This window comes from Haliotis cracherodii, unplaced genomic scaffold (assembly GCF_022045235.1).
Source record: "Haliotis cracherodii isolate W230 unplaced genomic scaffold, xgHalCrac1.p SCAF_1, whole genome shotgun sequence".
NCBI lineage: Eukaryota > Metazoa > Mollusca > Gastropoda > Lepetellida > Haliotidae > Haliotis > Haliotis cracherodii.
The window spans coordinates 60,721,778-60,738,013 of record NW_027266264.1 but is presented as its reverse complement, the minus strand read 5'-3'; the positions used below and the strand labels follow the sequence as shown (position 1 = coordinate 60,738,013).

The 16,236-nt window shown below is 39.2% G+C and overlaps 1 protein-coding gene across 1 annotated transcript; it reads right to left on the bottom strand.

Annotated features, from left to right (window-relative positions):
* Window positions 1-3,212: 3,212 nt before the first annotated feature.
* Window positions 3,213-12,440, bottom strand: LOC139466681 (organic cation transporter protein-like). Its single transcript, XM_071248304.1, has 10 exons — window positions 12,290-12,440; window positions 11,917-12,089; window positions 11,394-11,624; window positions 8,689-8,891; window positions 7,944-8,219; window positions 7,207-7,341; window positions 6,786-6,871; window positions 5,680-5,797; window positions 3,849-3,921; window positions 3,213-3,523 (listed from the first exon to the last, which is right to left on the bottom strand). Exons 1-10 carry the CDS (start codon window positions 12,438-12,440, stop codon window positions 3,368-3,370), a joined length of 1,602 nt encoding a protein of 533 aa, XP_071104405.1. The 3' UTR covers window positions 3,213-3,367.
* Window positions 12,441-16,236: the final 3,796 nt, after the last annotated feature.

Genomic DNA, 16,236 nt, shown 5'->3' with positions numbered 1-16,236 from the left:
TATATCTATAAACAGTAAATGTCGTTTTCCAGTTAAAATCACAGTGAAAAATTGATTGCCATTAATCACAAATTTAAGATTATTTTCATTTGATATTAATTTAGCATAAAAGATTTTAGCGCCTTTTACAGGCTTCATCAGATCACTTAAGCAACTGTTTTTATATAAATTCTGTAAAATTATTTTTCTAGTTTTATTGATTGTTGTTTTCAATGATTCTGGTATATTGAAGATTACATATCTGTAATCTAATATTGTACCTTTTGTCGGATATTTTAGTTTCAGTTCTTCAAATGACATCAGTCTGTTTTCATTGCATATATCTTGAGTAAATTGAGTAAATTCCAGTATGAGCCCATTGCTTTATGTAGCATGTTGCTTAAATTGTTTGAAGTTGTGGTTAAGCCACAATGGTTGGGACAAAATTTCTTCGATATTATCAACGTTAATAATATTCTTTTTACAAAAGTTGTTCCAAGCTTTCAATACAATTTCCAGTATGGGTTTTTAACAAAAGATTGCTTGTCAAATTATGAATTAGTTGGTGAGCTTCGCTTGGTATGTTAGGAGCAATTAGGTGTGACTGGGAATATTATTGCATAAACGTCTCATATAATCAACACAAGTGCTCTACTTTATAGATGTCAACTTCTTTATTATGAGGAACAATGTCTGTCTCATAATACTGACATTCATAACTTCTCTTCCTTACGTGTATCCCGAACTAACACTTCAAAAGGTCACGAGAAATGAACAACGTTCTGTGTGTTTGAATAAATACTCAAGTATCAATCTCTATATTGTAGCACGATCTAATGTTGTCCCACCCCAAACAAACCTCTCCCATAGATAGTCTCTCCCCAAAAGATTGTGCGGGTCAGACACGAATTACGCTGAGTCACGATGATAAACCACTCATACATGGCTAAACAATTCAGGCGTCCCGAACTAACACTTCAAAGAGTCACGGGATAGGAACAACGTTCTGTAAAGAAAACGTCCCATTTATCAGGATAACAGATTGTGACTTGTCAAAATAAAAATAAAAGTCATGTCTCCAACTCGACATCCCTTCACCTCCCACTTGTGTCGATTCACAGTTTACAGACAGTGTTTTCATATAACTCCTCTGTGAGGTATAGACGCACGAGTGCCATTCAATTTTGCAAACGGATTAAGTTTTTCCTAATTCGTTATAGCTCTAAATAGTGTTCATTCATGTCGTCTGATTATCGCTAAAAAGGCACTGTGAGTACTTTAATCTGTGATATCGCGTTCTCATCCTTTAGATATAATGGTGCAGGGCCAAACTATACTTCATTAAAGAACACATGGGGCTAGAGCAATCTTTATTTGTTAATTACAAAGCACGTGTACCTTTGTCTTATGAAACTGGTGTCCTCTCTATCATGTGCTTTATCCAAAGCCCACCATTCTCACGTTTGTCATTGTTCATGGCGTTACGAATATGGCATTATAAACATAATACTAGACTAACACTTAGTCAATAAAAACATGTCTTTAAAATAATAAAAAATATTTGTCTCGAAAGATCTTTCCTCTTTTGCTGTGAGCAAACTAGACTTGGTTAGTTTGATCTAGACTTGCCTAGGCTCTTAGTTACAGAAAATACCTACAAAAATATAAATTCCACAGTCACGGTGCAGGACTTACACGATACAAGCACATGGTTTACATGTAGGCATTAATCTTTATTTGACTTTCGATGTTATTACACACACTAATATGGAGACGGCTGGAATATTGCTGAGTACGGTGTTAAACGTCACTCAAACACACAAATAAACAAACATTATTGAATATAGATATGGAAAGTAATAATTGCGTTAATGATAAATCTAACTCTAAAGTTTTCATGTTGATGATTCCTTTTTTATTTTTTTCATTATTTTTTTATGTCCATGTTTTCAGGTACATGTAAGCAACAAATGGTACATTATTGTTACAGTATGCATAACATATTTGACTTAATAGGAACAAATGCATTTAGTATGCTTTTAACATATTGCTGAAATTGTCATCGAAAGCTATACAAGCTAGCTGTGTATATATACAGATACATACCGTTTTCCTAAAAAGGTACATATAAAATGATAACTAAAATGAACATCATTTTATACTTAACTTAGAAATAAGGTAAAATGAGGTAATTGAGCAAATTACTTTCTTTAAACAGTAAGTATAGACATGGCCAGAAGGAAAATAACTTTCTTTTTCTCTACTAGAAAAATAAATAAATTTAGTAAAGTCATAATACCTTATAATATCTCGTTTTATGTGTTCAACATTTGGTGTATTCTTTTTTTCTGCTAGATCTATACATAATGTTCTTAACCAATAATATGATTACATAAAAGGATTGTTGTTTTTACCTCTAATGCCTGATTTTGTATGATTCTCTACTGTATAGCAAGGTAATTTTACAAATTTGGAATTCGTAAACGTAAAGCGTAAACTCTAATTGAGACCAATCAAATTTCCATTCCTTACATTTCAATTTGTACCTTGTTCACGTGTTAGAACCAATCCCAGTGAGTTGCCGTTTGGTTTTGTCATTACCCTTTAAACGCGAGAAACTTGCAAATAACTGCAATGTATGTAAGACTGCATAGAACCATCTACAGTTAGAGTAGTATCGTCAGCCAATTGTGATGGTATATACTCAATGTTTCCTAAATTAATTCCCTTTATCTTTTTATTATTCCGAATCGTGATTCCTAGGATTTCTACACAAAGCATAAAATGGTACGGGACTATCGGATCTCCTTGACAACGCACGCGTCCTATTTTAAAGGATGACGTGCCAAAATCGTTTACTTATGAAACCTCTGGATTCAATATCATTATAAAGAGTTTCTATCGACTGAGAAATGCTAAGGCCAAAGTTAAAACAAACTTCAGGACATTATCAACATATTGTCTGTCAACTGAATCAAATAGATTCTCAAAATCAATCAAGAGAAGCAGCCTGGGAATTTGAAAAGTTTCAGTATGTTCCATTGGATCATATATAAATCTGGTTACTTCTCCAATGTTGATGATTCCTGATAATTTATTCTTTTAAATATTCTCAACTGGTTTTAAAGCAAATCTTTGATAACATAGTTATTGTACTGTGCATTGATGATAAATTTTTATTTCGTCTAAATATATGTATTATTGTAAATGTATAATTTTGTCTCGTCACGATATGGCTGGGAAATTAGCAGTGTGACGTTAACTTTTAAGTCACTAACTCATGTTGATGATTCTTTGAAGAGTTTTTGAAATGTCCGCACCTGGGATATACATGTACGTGGGATATTATTATTCAAAAGCCCATTAGCTTTGGTTTATTGAAGTAGCGTTAATCTCTTGCAGGTGCTTTACCCCATGCCTTGACGTCCTCTATTGTCTGGGGAAGTTCTCGTCCCTCTGCTTCAGGAAGCATATAATTGAGTGCGGCTGTTACCAAACACGCTACCCCGAAAATAATTCCAGGAGCCCAGGGTGCAATAGCTGCCTGAAAAAAGTTTACGGTACAATTAAAAGGTTTGAACGATTGCATTAATCGAGGCTTAAGTTGCCAATTTACAAGCACATGTTCATGTACAAGCAAATGTAGGTAGAGTCATGACAGCCTGAAAACATACGCTGATCTTACTGCTCTACAGTTACAAGTAACACAACGCAACGGTATGAATATGCCATTGTATTGATAGATGTCATCATAATGATATAACTTGTTTCTCACGATCATAACTTGTAGTGTTATTAATTAGGAAAGATTCATTAAAGGATTTCATACGGAAACAGGTGGCAAAGAGAAGGTAAATGTAGATTCTCACCAGTATAGATATGAAAGGTGCGATCATCCCTCCAACCCTCGCAGCTGTAGAACCAGATCCCATGCCAGCCGATCTGTCGAATAGTTAGAAATGTAAGTAGATATATACACTTACAATGTATACCTGAGTGTCCACATCTTAATGCATGTCTCGGCTACGGCATAAATCCCTTAAACTCGATGTTCATGACCAAAACATATACTTCGTACGAAGAGAAACTGCTTTTATGCCATATGTTCAAATCCGATCTGTCATAGCGTTTCATCAACGTCATATACCCGGAGCTGTTGTGCAGCAGGACAATGAACATCGACCCAATGCAGCAGTCGTATAGCAGTTTCGTCAACAAACCAACATTCACATGCTTCCTTTCCGGCTGCTGCCCCTAATGTCTCTCCCATCGAAACTTTTGTTTGTTTGGTTGTTTGTTGATTGATATCATGAACATCGATCCATGCATTTGGGATTTGATGACATGTACCAACCACGTCAGCGAGCCTGACCACCCGATCCCGTTAGTCGCCTCTTACGACAAACATAGTCGTTTTTTTGCAGCAAGCATGGGTTGTTGAAGACCTTTTCCATCCCGGATCTTCACGGGTGAAAGCATCTGCCCGGAGAGCAAAAGGTCAGGGTTCGATCCCCGGTCGAGTCATACCAAAAGACTGTAAAAGGTACCTGTTGTTATACTGCCTCGCACTTGGCATTGAAGGGAGAAAAACAAGAACTGGCCGACTTGGAGTCAGTATGTTGTGTCTGATACGGGTGGGCGATCACTATAAAGATTGTCCGAACTAGTATAAGCAGACACAGACACACGCACTCACACGCTGACACACACACACACCCAGACACAGACACGCATGCACGCACACACACACACACACACACTCACTCACTCACTCACTCACTCACTCACTCACACACACACACACACACTCACTCACACACACGCACACACTAATTCTATTCCGTCGGTAACATCCTCATTATGTTCAGATATTGTATAATGCACGTCGGTATGGAAGTGCAATAATCTTTGAACGCGACGTTACAGCCCCAGCCCACATCGTCTCACCAAACCTCAACATGTATGGGGTGAAATAGAGCGACCATCCCCATGATAAAGTTCGAAATTTGGCAGATGCACTCACGAGGATAAGGAATGCCATTCCATAAGACTTCCTTACGAATCAACCGTGGTCCATCCGACGCAGATGCACTGCACTGATCCATGCTCAGAGTGAACACACTCAATACTAACTTTGTGAATTCGTGCATTCATCCCCTGTGATTTCGTAAGGACATGACAGGTATGTCAGTGTCAGGTTCATGTCAGAAATTGCTACATCGGGTAAATAATTAAACGATCATGATCTACAATGTAATTGTCACTTTTCGTTTGGTTGACTCAACATTTGTGTTAATGTACTGCACACCTATACAGTTTCTTTTTGTGGGTTGTATACATAATATATTATATTTATTGTCGAGTTATATTTATTTAAAAAAAAGATTTGCAAGGAGAAAATTCAATACAGAACTTAGGAATACATTTGACCATTGACCATTACGTAATAACCTCTCACGTGATGAGAACAAGCATCTAGCAATGAGAAGCCGCAATGATGAAAGGCAGCACTGGTTCCTCTTGACATAGTTGGTGCATGTTCATGTATTCATACTGTATGCTTGGCAACATAACCAAAAAACGCGAAAAGTATACACAGCGCAAATAAACCGATAACATTTACACTGCACCCTGGACATAATACATGTTCCCTGATACATTTAACCAAGGGAAAAGGTAGCTGTGTCTTGTGTAACTAACCTGAGATTTGTCGGGAAGATCTCGGGCGCATACACAAACATTGCATTGAAACAGGCACTGTTACCGATCTTCCCGATGAAAGCCAAGACTGTTGCTGCCGTTGACGCTGCTTGTCCGACTGAAGGTCAAAACATTAAGCAATTAACCGAAACATGTTCTTTGTGTATCTGCATCAACTTTCCTCCACTTTGAGCTCACGCGCCATGATAGAACCGAAATAATGTCCGAAGCGGTGTTTTACATACCTTTCTCACTTCGTATGTAAGTTGTGTTTGTTTGTCTGTTGTGTAACGCCTCACATACATCAACCAAGTCACCGAGCCTACAACCCGATCCCGTTAGTCGCCTCTGACAAACATAATCGCCTCTTACGGCAAGCATAGGTTGGTGAAGACCTATTCTAACCCGGATCTTCAGGGGAGCTAAGTAGGTAAGTAAAGTAAAGTGCCAATAAATATATAACCAATCTTATGGCTGTGTTGAATTAACAAAAGGTTATATTTTCCACCATTACATCGGTTAGATACTGAAGAAAAACGTAAGGGATCATGAGAATACTTTCATATGTGTATGAAATTGTGTGCTGTCTTCACTACAAAAGAATATGCTAAAAATATTAATGATTCCTAACTCATTTTGTTCAGTACATTCACATCTATATCAAGTGCGCGGAAAGCATTTAAATTGATCATAATACTCAATTTAATATCTTCGGACATAGCCTAGTAATAATAATGTTGACTACGGTTGACTAAGTTTTCAAAAGAATATTTACAACCAGTGAAGCCCGGTTTGTGGTTTACATCGAAGGCTATTGCTGCATCTTCTCGATTTTTACCTAGAATGTTTTGTTTGGTTGTTGTTTAACGCCGCACTCAGCAATATGCCAGCTATATGTAAATAATCGGTTCTGGAACAGACAATCAAGTGATTGCCATCATGAGCATCGACACTCATAATTGGGATACAACGACATCCATCAACCAAGTCAGCGCGCCTGACCACCCGATCCCTCTAGTCGCCTCTTACGACAAACATCGTCGCCTTTCATGACTTAGATTTTATCTTGCATCAATCAGCATTGCAAAAAATCAACAAAAACTCACCCAGAAATGCTCTGATTGCTGTTGCCGAAAGAAGACATACACCGGCCAGTACATGGAAAAACATGAAGAACACTCTCCTTCCCCACCTACAACGAAGAAACAGTAGATACAACTGTTAGATATAAACCTTTGATGCAAGTGACTCTGTCTGCAAGTAATCAAATAACCTCCTTGCAATTGCATTATTGTTAAACATGTTTTGTTTGTTTGTCGTTTAACGCCGCACTCAGCAATATTCCGGCTTTATGACGGCGGTCTGTTCAATAATCGAGTGTGGACAAGACAATTCAATGCGTGACGTCATGAGCATCGATGCACGCAATTGAGATGTTCAACATGTATTTAATTTAGGCATGGTTGGGTATACAGTACACAACTTTTCTTTTGAGGAAATTGGAAACATGATGCACATAAAACATACCTTTTCCCGACAAACAAGTTAAGTGGTCCTGATGGTATTTCAGCCAGCGAGTTGAGGAAAAAGTTCAGATAGTGATCATCAGCAAGGGATGAAGAGGTAAGATAGAGGCTGAAGTACGTCAAGCTGTCAATCAACCTGCAACGTTAAATCTTCAATAATAAGAACATTTGGTTCTCTTTGGTTATTGGTTAAAAGGGAGTGTCAGGTTGAAGGAATTGACAAACGAATTCACCTGCTACGATATGACCTCAATAACTGCATTCGTATATTTAAGCTTAACATGCATCTCTGACCACTAGCCCTATCTACTTCATAAACTACGATAACAGCTTTGTAAAATTAATGTTATTGATATGTATTAATATTATTGATATTACTAATATTATTGATATGTAAAATGTGCACATTCGAGTTTTAGTGACTGAGTGAGTTTCAAATGTCTTTAAACAGTATTTTGCAAATACCATGTCAGCTTAATGTCGGATAAAAGGCTGATGTATTGCAGGACATAAAAGTTTACAACTTTGGTGAAACGATGGTGCTGAAAAAAAACAAGGATAAATGGAGATCTTGAATCCTCGGATTCTGGGACGACTAAGATCCCCACAGCTAATTTAGGTGCATCGAATGATTGGGCCACCTGAAAGGGGTTACTCACCATTGACTGACCTGGCTATTTATTAACCTGTTGCAATAGTGAAATTGTGTTTTCCTCCACCAAGTATTTGTATACGCACCAGGAGAACCACACGACAGCACATATCTTCAACATAAACTTGGTCCGCACCAAGTCAAGGCAGCTGTATTTCACTACTTCTGTATGTTTCTCTGGTGTTTCCGCATATTTACTCTTCGTGCTGCTCAATTCAACAGGTGCCGTTTCAGTTCCAATACCGGGCAATGGTACGTTTGACACCTCAACTTTGTTCATCTTCGCCGCCCTCTTGAATATCGCAAAGGCTCCTTTGGCCCTTTTGTTGGTGATCAACCATCTCAGGGACTCTCCCAAAAAGCTAAAGAAGCCAAAACGTGAAAATATTTATCCTTTCCCTTTCCTGTAAGTGGTTATTAAATTGGCTTTGATGTAACTTCAGAATACTTTTTAAGTATATACTCATTACTGGACAAAATCCATACATCAGCAAATGATATGAAATCTTATCTGACATTGTTGATAACTCAATAACGTGTGGACGAATAGGATTTGATATAGTTTCAAAACGAGAAACTAATCAATAATGCAAAATAAATCTTACCATTGTCTTATGTTTTAGTGGCTGTTTCTCAAACTAAAGTAAAAGCGACAAACCCCTTTTCACCATTATCAGAAATCTCTACTAAAAGCAGAGTCTGACTATACCATAAGCATATGTTTATGAGTTACTATTAAATAGGTAGTGTATTTTGCCCCATCGTTGGGACCCCTTACAAACACATGAAAAAGAATGATATGAATATGGATATGAAGCAAGATGAACTCACAAGATGTGTAGAAGTACAGTGATAGACACAGACACAAAACACAGTTGCATGGTTCTCCAATCCGCATCACGTAACAAGTAGGCCGTCCCTGTGAGGAGTACCGTGCTCATACTCCAAGATAAGGCGTTGAACATAGCCACTTCTAACCGCCTGCTCCTCGGGAACGCCTCCATTAGCATAGTGTAAGTTGTCACAACGATGCCCTGGAACAATGAAAACAAATCCTAATTGAACGGTGCTGGGGGGTGCGAGTTTACATGATGCTTACTTGATACCCTATACGAGTTTAGCCTTGGGTCACGTGCTTTGAACTCGAACTTGAATACGTATTATTTCTATTATTGTAACCAAGCTGAATAGTGTTCAACCAACGTATGATTAAAACAACAGTAAGTTTATTTTCAAACATGATACTAACTAAAATATATGCATGCAAACAATGACAGGAAACAAGCAAATTGGTTTATCTACGCCTATTTACGAAATTAACAATATACCCCAGATTCTTACTGTTTTATAAAGAATTGAACAAAATGGAAGGTTCTCTAACCGAATGCCCTCACCTAATTATTACTCAAGCTCGCCCGAAAATGCCGATTGACAATAATTTCACAGTATTCACAGTAAAATTTCAAATACTAGTCACTACAATGATGTGATTAAACAACGTGACAGTATAAGGAAGTTAACAGGACGAGACGCAGTATTATCACTATCCCGTTTCGTAAGGTAAATGACAAATGGAATGCGGCATCCCAAAGGGCCATATAAATGCAAAAAGTACATAATCGGAAAGTTCATATACCGGTAGCAAGCAAAACGTCTACAAGACATACATACTAATATCTTTTCATTACTGCCGAGTGGCGGCCGGGTAGCCTAGTGGTTAAAGCGTTTGCTCGTCACGCCGAAGACCCGGTTTCGAATCCCGACATGGGTACAATGTGTGAAGCCCATGTCTGGTGTCCCACGCCGTGATATTAATGCAATATTACTCAAAAGCGGCGTAAAACCACACTCACTCACTCATTACTGTCGAAAATATATGGAGGTTATTTCATGTGTCGAGTGAAATATCATGACTTTGTGTCTCTCACTGAGGGAAGTGGCGAGTGAAAAATATCTCCCTTTCCCCCTTCCCGAGATGAGAGAAACAGGATATTTCACGAGACAAATGTTATATACTATTTATTATTTACTTTTTGTGTAGCTGTCTATCGTAAAATTAAATCATTTCATTACAAATGTAAAACCTTGAAACGTAAATTATCCCTACCTAACACAGAGGAAAGGTTCACCATCCCTTGTATTTGCGACTGAAAAAGTAGTTTCGTGTTTGCAAATTCCTAACAAATATAAACAAAAGTAACCAAAAAAACTAAGGGTCACGAAAATTCTTTAGCATACATTTAGATATGATTAATATTCAAAATCAGCTATAACAAAAAAGTATTCTTGAAAAGAAATGTGTTGGAAGCGAATGAATACAAGCTGGTAAAGTAACTAAAATGGCGCGTGCGAAATGAACGATTGACGAGTTAAATGAGAAATTAATAATTTATAACAAAACCTTTTCAAGAGAATAACAACCAGGAAGAAGCGATATTAACTCCACAAATGACCATCTGTCATTATTTTGCCTTGTAAATGTGGAACGAAAGAAAGAATTATTGTACGGACCAGACTCTTATGATAAAAGGAGAGAATTTGAGGGGAGGTTACTCTTGTATAACAATAGTTCCGTCAAAGTGTTATTTTCGCAGCAGAGAAATCTCAAATGTTATATTCACTGTAGTGAAATATCAAGCGTTATATTCACTGCAGTCAAAATATCACTTTTTCAAATTCAGAAAACTCAGCCTTTCAGAATTGAAGAAAACAATATAAATCCTATCTGAAACTGGCGATATTTTGTTTACGTTATCAGCGTTATATGTGACCTCATCACTTACCATATGACGTCAAATATGGGGAACTACCAACAGTATAAAACATCAAGTCAAAGTACAATAGCGCCTGACCATAGCACTTATCATTTATTGAAAGTCGTTTATTTATTTCACAAAAGAGTAGTAACTTAAGTAGTAACGGCAAAACCCTTTCCATTTTCATAACAAAGCTCAGCTAAATAGCAGAGTACACTGTACTATTCTGACTCATGATTAATGTGTTTGTTTCTTGTTTAACGCCGCACTCAGCAATATTCCAGCTATATGATGGCTGTCTGTAAATAATCGAGTCTGGACCAAACAATACAGTGATTGACATCATGAACATCGATCCACGCAATTGAGATCGATGACATGCATCAACCAAGTCAGCGAGCCTGAACACCCGATCCCGTTAGTCGCCTCTTACGACAAGCACAGTCGCCTTTTACGGCAAGCATGGGTTGCTGAAGACCTTTTCTACGCCGGATCTTCACGGGACCACGACTCATGTGAAGCAGAGATTTTATGATAAAAAACATAAAATCAACCACAAAATGTACAACCATTATGCATTTCAAAGCAACGACTCTGCAATGACCAAATTTGCATTTGTCTTCCGTTCATATGATATTCAGTAGTTTAATGTATGCCTTCAACATCGCGCCATTTCCTGCAGTGCCCTCTAGACACATATCACATCGGCTATACCAATCGAGGTCATATTTTGATTACGGTAAACTGCAATCTATATTTATGTCAATAGTGTACGTTTACCTGTTGGAAAATTCCATTCACCAATCTCAGAGCAGAAAAAGCTGCGATATTCGGGGCGAACGCTAAAGCAAGCCCCGCGCCAGCAGTCAACACGTGTGACATTACAAGGAAAGGTTTCCTCCCGAATTTGTCCGACATCAGCGAGACCGTGGCTGCGCCAATCCCCTGCCCTACGATGAAGAGAGACTGGGGGAGGCGGGCGAAGAAGACATTCCCGCACACGAGATCCCACTAGAAGTTAAGAAAAATGATATGAGCTTATTTGTATTGACGCTAAAAAAGTGTATTGCTGTGTTGTCTAGAAATCCAGTATTTATGCAGAGCGTATAATCCTATTTGTTTCTGTTGTAGTCGATCTAGCCATATCTATTCTATGGGTAAACGTCTGAGACCTGCATCACTTTGGGCTTTCATCCAAAATTAAGCCGACACGCCGTGATATAACTTGAATACTGTTAAAAGCGGCGTTAAACCCAACTCACTCACTCACTATGCTATGACGCCATCTGAAAATATCTCTTACCTCCGACACTATTGAATAATCATTCTCGACACCATGCGTCCAGGCATTGCATGTGTGAGTTGTGGTGACGTTGGTGGTGCTGTTTAGTACTGACACGTCACAGGTGCCGTAGTTTGAGTCCGTGCTGTTGCCATACAGTGGAGTCACTTCACACTGTTCTTTTGCATCCTGGGCTATTGCATAAAACATGACAATATACCGTTTCTTTAAACTGATTGAAACTAAATTTTATGTATTTAACCTATTTTGTGATAAGGGTAAAAGTTATTTTCGCAAAGTGCTTCCGATTCGTTAATATATATGTTATCTGGAATCATATGTATGCTCTCAAATGTTGATACCGATATATTAAGGAACAATGAGCTAAACTTACCTATGAACACGAAGTTGAGCAGATGGAAACAAATTGACAGATTTCCAATGGCTAGCAGGACAGCTTGAAACATCTGATAACGCCCCAGGCTGCCCAGTAGTTGCAGAACGTTGTCAATAGTCCGTGGGGGTTCCACTTTGGTGTCTTCCATGTCGAAACCTTAGATATAAAGATGCAAGACAGTGTTTTCATGGCCAAACAACTGAGACAAGGGTGAATCACATAAATAATGATAAAAACATGGTTCTCTCAGTACTACCCTGAGCAACATCCCCAGCCCCAATCCTTCACCTTCCCAATGACAAGACAAACCGACTGGCATGGTACAAAAATGTAGGTTAAAGTATCTATGTTAGGAAAGAGTTCGTGGAGTAACACCCACGTTGTCTTGCTAAATTCTTGAAGCTTCATACATTTTAGACCGCCTCCGTGGTTTTCATGGTAGGGCGTTCGCTCGGAGTGCGGAAGGTACGGGGTTCGATCCCCGGCCTCGTCATACTAGAAGACGTTAAAAGATGGTACTTGTGGTTACACTGTCTTGCGCGAGGCATTAAAGAGGTAAAATCAAGGGCTGGTCGACTCGGAGTCAGTATACTGTGTCTGATGGGGGTATTCATGTTAAACTGCGACATTGTATCACAATGGTCTTGCACTAAAAACAAAGTCTGACTAGTACAAGCAGCAACACACACATCGACGCACACAAACACACACACATAGACACACACATATAGACACACACACACACACACACACACACACACACACACACACACACACACATAGAGACACACACGTGCATGCACGTCGCAATATAAGTGCAATAATCTTGAACGCGACGTAAACCCAATTTCATCTCACCACCTCATACATTGTAAAATGGTTTCTTACTTACCTGTGGGATTCGTTTATCAGCTGCATTAATAACCGCAGCTTGGATACAAATTTTCGTGTTTCGTTGTCATATTATCTGCCCGAGGGCATTTTCATTGCTCGCGTTTGGACGTTCGCTGCATAAATATGTTTAACTTCCACTCCTGTTATAAATCATTCGTGACAAAACCCTTCCACTTATTCATTCACACGTCACATGGGGATAATATTTGTGTTGGGTGATAATTTCCACTGCCTTATTCCTTCACCCCCTGGAGGCCAGAGGGTCATTTATGTTCTCCATCAGAGAAATCTCAAATGTTATATTCACTGTAGTGAAATATCAAGCGTTATATTCACTGCAGTCAAAATATCACTTTTTCAACTTCAGAAAACTCAGCCTTTCAGAATTGAAGAAAACAATATAAATCCTATCTGAAACTGGCGACATTTTGTTAACGTTATCAGCGTTATATGTGACCTCATCACTTACCATATGACGTCAAATATGGGGAACTACCAACAGTTTAAAACATCAAGTCAAAGTACAATAGCGCCTGACCATAACACTTATTATTTATTGAAAGTCGTTTATTTATTTCACAAAAGAGTAGTAACTTAAGTAGTAACGGCAAAACCCTTTCCATTTTCATAACAAAGCTCAGCCAAATAGCAGAGTACATTGTACTATTCTGACTCATGATTAATGTGTTTGTTTCTTGTTTAACGCCGCACTCAGCAATATTCCAGCTATATGACGGCGGTCCCTAAATAATCGAGTCCGGACCAGACAATACAGTGATTAATATTATGAGCATCGATCCACGCAATTGGGATCGATGACATGCATCAACCAAGTCAGCGAGCCTGATATCCGATCCCGTTAGTCGCCTTTTACGGCAAGCATGGGTTGCTGATGACCTATTCTACCCCGGATCTTCACGGGTCCATGGTAATAAACATGTACCAACATATTCCATTCTGTTAAAAAAATTAACTTGTTGGAGAAATACTATTAAAAGAGAAGTGTTATGTAATACTGAAATAAATTCAATTATCACGCTCCTCCTGTTGTGTGCCTAAATATGCTTATCGTGTCCCACATGTCTGTATTGTGTCCTTGATTTCTCCTGACATTCCAGGCCAGAATATTATATCTCTAGCCAGACGAACGCATGCTTCTACGCCTAGGTGACTGGTATGAGCTTTTGTCGATCATTTGAGCCCCAAGGGCGGATGGGATAACCGACGTCATCCCTTTGTTGAGGACGCCATTTTGAACTCAGCCTGTTAATTCATCGCGAACTAGCCATCCTGTATGCAGTTTGGAACACCATCTCTTAACTCTCGCCAGCCTGCTATGACCGTATTCAAAAGCGTCTGTTAGTTCGGTTCTGAACTTGTGCATCTCTTGATCTGTGCATGTGTGCCTTCTGAGAGACGCATGTACTCTACCTGATTAAAGTAGGAGAGATACAATATGGAATAGCCCGACATCCCCAGGTTTTGCCTAACCCTCGACAGGGCCTGACATATTTCACTCACATCAGAGCCCCTTTCTCGCGATTGTTAAAGTGAGTGAGTGAGTTGGGTTTAACGCCGCTTTTAACAGTATTCCAGTCATATCACGGCGTGTCAGCTTAATGTGGGAGGAAAGCCCGAAGTGATGCAGGTCTCAGACGTTTACCACTTCGGTGAAACCTACGAGCACGGGTATGGTGCTGACAGACCTAGAAACCTAATGGGGGCGAACCGGGATTCGAACCCGCAATCATACTATAGGTTTCTGGCATACTCAAGGAACGCAACTCTGCACAGCGAATCGCGGCGCCTTCGACGACTGGGCCACCCGTGCCCTCCACGGTTGTTAAATACAATTAGCTAAAAACATAGAAAGATGTTAGACACTGTTTACCATCAAATGGCCTATCCCTCCATCATGTGTACCTTATAATCAAATGTCTGCAGCGACCAGAACTGGAATAAACAGTGGATAGATTCGTAAAACCCCATTTACTGCGGTAATGCTTTTGGTTTACTTTAGTTTATATTATTGTGGGGAACCATACTGAACATGATCCTTTATATATTTACATGTTCCATTTTTTATATTTAACCCACATTAAATTTTTCATTATAAATTGGAAACAGTTTGAAGGTTTCATATTAAATTTGTGCTTGTCAAATATACTGAACCGCAAAAGATACGTCACCCCAAGTAACATTGCAAGAAAAGTTGTCTTTTAAATTTCTTGGTATTTTTTGTCAAAGTTTCTCTAATTAAACATTACCTTGTCCGGAAAAAATGAAATTTGATGATAAAATACAAATTGGACAATAAAACCGATCGCCCAAACTCATCACGGCAACGGCCATGGTAACCCGATGCACGTGAGCTCCGTGCAAATTGAAATGCACATGCGTTCCCCAATTTTTGCCCTATAAAAAATCCACCCATATCGGATAACATTCGTTACTGAATTGCTACCACATGCCAAGTTTGACAAGAAATCAGCGACACCATACCCTTGGACTATTGCAAGCTTGACAAACCGTCCGGCAAGTAGCCAATGCATTTCAAGTCCACGTAAAGACCATATACATGCTCTAGCTACGGTACCGGACCACCAACACTACAGATGACCGACCACGTAGTGGAAGACCAAGGGTCATCACCCAGCATCGTCAGATTGTGCGACAGCATCTTCAAGATCGCTTTGTTACTGCTGCGGAAACTGCTCGACAGACCATGGGGATACACCAGCGACACATTAGTGCGGACACTGTACGTCGACGATTGACGAGCAGACACCACCACTGTCACAGGCCACACCGAGGACCTATTCTGACACTACATCTCCGGGACCGTCCTCAGTGGGCAACACAGCACCAGCATTAGCGCCACCAGGAGTGGAGAAGAGTCTTCTTCTCAGACAAGAGCTGTTTCTGTATCTCAACAGAAGATGGCACAGAGAGAGAGCCTGGCGACGTCCAGGGGAACGTTATTCGGATGCTTCTGTTGTTCAGAGAGACTCGTGGTGTGGTCCAAGCATCATGGTGTGGGGTGGAACTGG

Excerpts from the sequence above, each read along its gene's own strand:
- LOC139466681 (XM_071248304.1), bottom strand. The coding sequence starts at position 12,440 with ATGGAAGACACCAAAGTGGAACCCCCACGGACTATTGACAACGTTCTG. Across the intron at positions 12,090-12,289 it reads GCTCAACTTCGTGTTCATAG|CCCAGGATGCAAAAGAACAG; the intron begins GTAAGTTTAGCT and ends TTTATGCAATAG. Across the intron at positions 7,342-7,943 it reads GCTGTCGTGTGGTTCTCCTG|GTTGATTGACAGCTTGACGT; the intron begins GTGCGTATACAA and ends TTAACGTTGCAG.